The 7,681-nt window shown below is 36.0% G+C and overlaps 1 protein-coding gene across 1 annotated transcript; it reads left to right on the top strand.

The window, feature by feature from the left end:
* Positions 1–540: 540 nt before the first annotated feature.
* TRAM1L1 (translocation associated membrane protein 1 like 1) lies at positions 541–2,644 on the top strand. Its single transcript, XM_007172426.2, has one exon. It carries the CDS (start codon positions 672–674, stop codon positions 1,788–1,790), a length of 1,119 nt encoding a protein of 372 aa, XP_007172488.2. The 5' UTR covers positions 541–671; the 3' UTR covers positions 1,791–2,644.
* The last annotated feature ends 5,037 nt before the right edge of the window (positions 2,645–7,681 follow it).

Here is a 7,681-nt window from a genome sequence, read left to right as displayed (position 1 = left end):
GCAACGGATTCAAATCGTCGCTCTAACGCCTCCCAGCTGTGTGATCTTGGGCATACCGCTGAACCTCTGTGCCTCAGTTTCTCCTTTGGAAAAAATAAAAATAATTTTTAAAAAAGGTTAAAACTCTATTTTCTTCACTGAGTTTTCTAGAAAGTTTCCATTTATAAAAGTAAAGGCACCTGGTAAATACTAAGCGCTAGGAGAGTTTGCTTCTATCATTATTATGATGCTGGTTTTTATCATTATCATGCTGCTGAAGAACAAGCAGAGCTCTGTCCTGCTTTGTCACGGTCAGCAATGAAGATGCTATGGACAAATCATTTAGGAGCATCTCGACGGTGCCAGCGGATTTAAAGAGGCGCCGATCAACGTGGAAGATCACCGCTCGCAACCCCGGGCCTGGCGCCGGGTAGGGGCGCGGCGCTCGATTTCCTTCCCTGCCTCCGCCGGCCCTGGTGCGCATGCTCAGTCCTGCTCGGCCAGCTAATTTGATTTTTTTTTTTTTTTTTTTTTTTTTTCCTGGGTGGCAGTAGCGACCCGGGACCGGCTCCGGGATGGGGAGTGAAGCCCCCGGAGCCGCGGCGGCGGCGGCGGCGGCGGCGGCGGCGCCTTGAGGAGCAGCCACGGGGAGGCAGCTGCCGCTCGTCGGTGAGTATCTGGGAAGCGCCACCATGACGTTTCGTAAGAAGGGCACCAAGAACCCCCCAGTCCTGAGCCAGGAATTCATCCTGCAGAATCATGCGGACCTTGTCGCCTGTGTGGGGATGTTCTTCGTGCTGGGGCTCATGTTCGAGGGAACAGCAGAAGTGTCGATCGTTTTTATTACTCTCCAGCACGGTGTTACCTTCCCTGCCGAAGAAGCAGAAGAAAGAGCCACAGCACCTAAGTTCCTTTATCATTATGGTGCCAAAGATTTGGCCACAGTGTTCTTCTACATGCTGGTGGCAATCATCATTCACGCCACTATTCAAGAGTATGTCTTGGATAGAATTAACAGGCGAATGCAGTTCCCCAAACCGAAACAAAGCAAATTTAACGAATCTGGTCAGTTTAGTGTATTCTTCCTTGTCTCTTGTGTTTGGGGCACATTCATTCTACTCTCTGAAAACTGCCTGTCAGACCTGTCTCTCTTATGGAGGGCTCATCCCAATAACATGATGACATTTCAGATGAAGTTTTTCTATATCTCACAGTTGGCTTACTGGTTTCACGCCTTTCCTGAACTCTACTTCCAGAGAATCAAACCTCAAGATCTCTCCCAGCAAGTTGTCTACGTTGGTCTTCACCTCTTTCACATTGCGGGAGCTTACCTCTTGTACTTGAATCACCTGGGACTTCTTCTTTTGATGATGCATTATTTTGTGGAATTCCTTTCCCACTTTTGCGACCTGTTTTATTTTAGCGATGAAAAGTACCAGAAAGAGTTTTCTCTGTGGGCCATTGTGTTTATTTTGGGTCGACTCGTGACTTTAATAGTTTCTGTGATCACTGTTGGTTTTCACCTGGCTGGAGGGCAGAATGGGAATTCGGATGGCACTACCGAAGATGTGAACGTGTTGGCAGCTAAAATTGCTGTTCTGTCATCCAGTTGCACTATCCAAGCATACATAACATGGAATTTATTTAATGTTCAGCTTCAGAGGTGGATGGAAGAAGATGCTCCTCTTCAGGCCCCAAGTGTGAAGAAGAAACGGACCAAGGGCAGGTTTTCTAGAAAAGGAACAGAAAACGGTCTGGCAACTTCAAACAGAGTAGACTCTCCCCATATGAGGAAAGAAAAATCTTCATAATGAATTGCAAGTTAATTGACTAATGTCTCTAAAGAAGTCTGCTCTTTACTATGATACCTTTCTTCGCTGGAGACTTTTCTGTTCTTGAAAATAGTCTGTGCTGTCCTTGATTTCTGCTACTGTACTGTGTAATGTATTTTTTTAAAAGGCATTTGAGGGGAGGCTGATTATTATGACTGGAAAAATATTTAGTTTAGACTAAGCTACTCATCATCAACATGGTTTAGGGATTGCTATATTTCTTTTTTTACCTTTGAACATTTTCCTAATTTGTAGAGATAACTCCAAAACTCCACGTATCAGTGACACAGTTCTTGCTCCCACCAATCTTTTGTAACGTTAACAAGATGGTCTTTTATAGCAATGACATATTTTTAATGTTCTCTTCTAGGATAAAATAGAAAGATTATAAATCTGGAAGTCAACTTCATTAAGTTTTCCGTATTCCCTAATTCTTAGAATTTTTTTTTTTGAATTGACAGGTGGAGAAGAGATTTGTAAAACCACCAAAATAATGATGTGTTTTATAGGTAGTGGTTGTTAGTGTAACATCCCACTAAAAAAACCAAGATACTAATGGTTAACATGTGGAGACTTATTGCCATATATTGAATCAAAATATCTTGAATCAACATTATTACTAAGAGGTAAAATCATACTTGTCCATTTTAAACACTTGTAAACTGGAAATCAGAAAATTAAAGACTGTAAAAAGGAAATCAGACTTAAATAGCTTTTTTTGATATGTGTATTAAAAATTATTCTTCATGAGGTTTGTAGTAAGTTTGGTATCCACAGCATCTTAGAAGAATATTGTTTAACCTGTAAATCATTTTGAAAAATAATGCTTACTTGATTTATACCTATAAAAAGAATGTCATCTAATTACATGTTGAAAACATTTAATATACTAACCTTAAATAATGTGAAAATCATATTCTTATGAAGGCTTTTCAAAATAATGTTATAAATATAGCTTTGCTTCCATCTTTAATTGGGAAACATTTATCTGTATAAGACATATTTTGGAGATATATATGTGTATATATGTATATATATGCATATATGTATGTGTATATATATATGTATATATAGGTATATGTTGTATCTTTAGAGAAGCCAATGGACTGTAGTGGTGAGTATTTATTATATTTATTTTTTTCTCTCAACCTTTAGTTTGATTTTATTTCCATAATGTGAGTGCTTATATTTTTTTCAGGAGACAATGCTTTAAAAATATGCTAGGATAAGGCCATATATTTCCTATTCCTCTCTATATTCTCCTACCATGTCTCTCATATCTCTGCTTCTGATAACCTTCCATCTGACTTGTTGTAAGTAATGCAACTTTCCCAATCACGGGGGTCCCTGCAAATTAAACTTAATACAGGTATATTGCAGACCAAACACAGAGGAGCCACGCTTGGCAAAACATTCTTTTCTATTCTTTCTGCTTTGAGAGGTACATAACAAAGCAAGATTGTTTCTGTTTTGTCTGTAGAATCCATCATCCTACTATTTTTTTTTTTCTCAGTTGCCAAATACAATAGTTTTGGTAGCACACGCTCTAGGTCCAAAGTACAATAACTTCACTTTAACCAACCACCATGCAATTGTAAAACAAAGATTTTCCACTTCTCATAAGAGAGAGTGGTCTTTCTCACTTCCCTCACTTTTAAAGAATTATCCCCTGTTACTTGTAACCTCATTCCTGGTAACAAATTTCTTATCCATTATGTACATAATTCATTTTCCAATAAGTGCAGGCCTGATTCAAACTGGCAAATGATTGCAAGAAAAGTATTTCCTCACATGACTGGCAATGCCAAGAGCTAAACTGGGATTGACATTAAACATGATTCGGGCCCAGATCAATTTCCCTGGGATTTTCTGGGGCTCTGTTCCTCTCAGATTGTCTTTTTGGCAGTAAATGACTACAGATGTTCTAGGCTTCATATCTGCACACTACATACATGGTAGAGAGGAAGAGAGGAAATCTGATTTCTAGAATTCCCACAACACTGAGAGTTACCTTTACTGAATTTATCTGGTATAGGGTTGTATTGGGCTGATTGGTTAAATTAGTTTATATGTTTCACCCATGCAAAAAGGCAAAGCCCCTTTCCTGTAAGATGTGGGTCAACAAGAAGTAGCAAGGTTGAGGACAAAAGGGGGAAGGATGCTGGGTACATCTCAACTATTCATAAGAGTTCAATAAACGTTTCCAGAAAATAAATGTATGCCAAGTAAATTATGAAAGCAACACTATAAATGAAATTCAGCACAATACAAATTGCTAAGTCTCCACCTTTTAGAAATTGCATTCTGAAAAACATGCCATAAGAAAGGTCAGCGTGACAATTTGGTTTCTATCAAAATGGATCACATGAAACAAAAATTTCCATGATCATTATTCAAGGTATTATTAAAGCAGGCATTAGCTAACCCTGTGAAAAGTCAAATAACCAATTGATCACCAAATGTTGTCAAAGTCATAAAGATATATCTGATTATTGAATTTGAAGATATTTGTCTGATTTCTTGGCTTCAATGCTTGCCAAGCTTTATTCTTTAAGTACATCTACAGGTATAGAATTTCTAGGATGGATTTAGAGTGCATTTTCCTTAAAAAATTATTCTGCTAACATTTATTTAAAAGTGTATCTCATTTTTTTTAACAAATAGTAAAAATGTGTTACTAAACCTACATGTCTCATAAGAAACAAACACGCTATTTTCCTAGTGATCAGTATAATTCTTCATTTCATTTCAGTAAGGAAGCAACATCCTGCAGATATTTCTTCATTTATCTCTCATCAGTATTTAACTGTCAGTAGAGGAAATATGTATAGCCAACAGTGTGCTAACTTGGAATAGATTCTCAAGAATATTAGAGTTACAACATTACTATTTTAAAGCTATCTTGAAGACATAAAATATTCTGACATCCTTTTAATTTGAAAAAACCTGGGTAAAGTTTTAAGTTCTCACTCAATGAGACTAAATGAGAATAATTTATATAGAGTAATAAAAGACTTATTACTGATGCTTTACATAGGAAAGGACATATTGGTGCAGTTCCTGAGATGAAATTCTTGGGGGGAAATATCCTTGTGAATGTGTCATGCGGGGTGGGCTAGGACTTGGGTACTTGAATTACGGCAGAGAATGCATTCCAGTTGGGATCACAGACCATTGTAATCTGGTGACTTGCCTGTATGAAGAGGATAGATAGTGTGGGTGGGTAAAAGGAAGTAATTGAGGCTTAATAACAGATCAGATTACCAGAGAGTTAATACTCCCACTTCCTGAATTTCTCTGGAAATGGAGGACTTTTTTTTTACTGCCATCTTTCAATCTACATTCTGTAAGAAACTTCCACACTAAATAAGACAGAGTAGTATCTGCCAATTCCCCTCAATTATGTAGAAAAATTATCATAAATCCATCATACAAAATCCCCTACATTTCTAAATGTTAAATTAGAATTGTTCTCATGATGATACAGTCATATGACTGTCTAAATGTTGAACTCTAAATCCCGATAAGCAAATCCTTTTTAGGCCCTGCACCACCTCTGGCACTTTTAAGTATTCAATAAATGTAGAAAAAGTCAAACATTAAGAAAGCTGCCTCTGAGGCAATTCACCTGCTTTGTCCCATTGTGTTTGGGGCTACTGCACTGTGTCAGCTAATCTTTTTCATTTTACAGTTTGAAAAATACATTGATATATAAACTGACCATTTCAGGGGATACTTAAAAAACTTAGGAAATGACAGTGATATGTGGTTAAAGGTTTGCTTAAATTTTAACATGAACAGAATTAAATTAACTTCACAGTAATGATGTGTACATCTTCTATCCATAAAAGTGATTAGAGTTGCTGTTAAGGGACATGGCTACTCAATAATTCAGGCAACATACCTATTTTAAATAAAGGGAAAGTGACTTTCCTAAATTAAAAGTAAAAAATACTGAATTTCAATACCAACAGCACTATTCCCCAAATCAAATCAGGTCAGTGCACAGAATCTCATGGCTTCAGGAAAATTTGAGAAAAGAGAACATTTCCTCATGCCCTAAGGCATGGGATTTCACCTAAGCCATCACAGGCTGAAAGTATTTACATCCCAAGATAGATTTAATATTTCTTCCTCTTGCTGCTTTTGTTACCCAATTAATTTTTTAAAAGCTGTTCCTCAAATACAACATTACGAAAATATGTAATTTGTAAATTTTAATACATTGTTTTAAAAAATATGTTTCCAGTTATATTGTTATAAATTCAGCAGAGGAAGGTAATAATATGATTATAATAATGGTTAACCAAAGAAGTCAGGGTTAAGCCCTTGCTGTGACCCTTAGAGCTGTGTGAACTTTGGAAGACCCCCTAAACATTCTAAGTCTTGGATCGCATGTCACTAAAATGACAAAGATACTTATATATTTCAAAAGCTACTATAAAGATTGAAAATATATGCGTATACAAAGTCATAAATTGTATGGGTGTGTATTTGTATGAATACTGCTATTGTTAAGAGATGTGGCTTAAGATAACACTTGTTCATGTGTTGTCTCTATATATAATTTTACATTTTATAAATATATACAGTCTCATTTAATACATATATGCATGTATGTGTTTATGCATACACATAAATGTACATATGCATACACATAGATTTTCCCCTATACATTTACATATTTATTTTTCAATACATTTTATTTTTTAGGGTAGTTTTATGATTACAACAAAACTAAGCAGAAAGCACAGAGTTCCCATGTATCCCCTGATCCACTCGCCCCACAACACACACATGTATAGCTTTCCCCCGGCATCCTGCATCACGGTGGTACACTGGTTACAATCAATGAACCTACACTGACACATCATAATCACCGGAAGTATATAGTTTACATTAGGCTTCACCCTTGGTGTTGTACGTTCTATCAGTTTTGACAAACATATAATGACGTGTATCTACCATTATCAAAGAAAATAATTTCATCGTCTAAAAATCCTCTGTGCGCCACCTATTCATCCTTCCCTCCCCATGCATTTTTAAGCACTATACAAATATATGGCATTGAGTTTTCCCTCACGTCTGGGTAGGAAGCAGTAGAAAATTCAAGTATAGCCATAGTTCCACCTCTGTATCTAGCTGATATTTAATAAGGAATCCTTTCCCCAAATGTATGAACTATTGTTTACTAAATATATAGTATACATTACAAATATATATTACTAAAAATGTATATAAATTATCTTCTGAGTAAATGCACGCTTATTAAAGTTAACTAAATTCATCGTAACTATAGACTATTTTTTACATAAATGATAGAAAATACAAATCTATGAACACCCTTCATATATATTAATTCTGAATATAGGTCCTTATTCTTGAAACATTTGAAACCATTGGTCTAGGTAAATTATGATAAGAATAAAAATTAAGTTCTTATCTTATTCAAAATTAAATTTCACACCAAGTAAATGAACTAAGCATTTATTTTGGAAAATCAAAGAGCATCAACAAACATTTTAGTAGTAATCAGTACTAGACAACAAGCTCCATGGTATCAGGTAACATACATTTTTCATCGCCTTCTCGTTAATTAACATAGTGTCTCACAGTTAGTAGTTATTCAAAATTTGTTGAACTCAGTTGAAATAACCTTTTATTTTATTATTAAAACAAATTAGCAAACAAACTTAGTAGAGCTTTCCTTTGCTATCTCCTTTAATATTGACTTCCTCTCCTTTTTACACCCTTTTCCAATTTGAAATATTAATTATTGATGTATTGCTTGTTTATTGCCTGTCTCCTATACCAGTTTGAGGTCTTTGGACATGTGTCCTTAAATCACTAAGGTAACCTTAGCATCTAGC

Source organism: Balaenoptera acutorostrata, chromosome 5, assembly GCF_949987535.1.
Source record: "Balaenoptera acutorostrata chromosome 5, mBalAcu1.1, whole genome shotgun sequence".
In the NCBI taxonomy this organism is placed as follows: Eukaryota; Metazoa; Chordata; class Mammalia; order Artiodactyla; family Balaenopteridae; genus Balaenoptera; species Balaenoptera acutorostrata.
The sequence above is the reverse complement of the archived record's forward strand: the minus strand, read 5'-3'. Positions and strand labels throughout refer to the sequence as shown.

Excerpts from the sequence above, each read along its gene's own strand:
- TRAM1L1 (XM_007172426.2), top strand. The coding sequence starts at position 672 with ATGACGTTTCGTAAGAAGGGCACCAAGAACCCCCCAGTCCTGAGCCAG.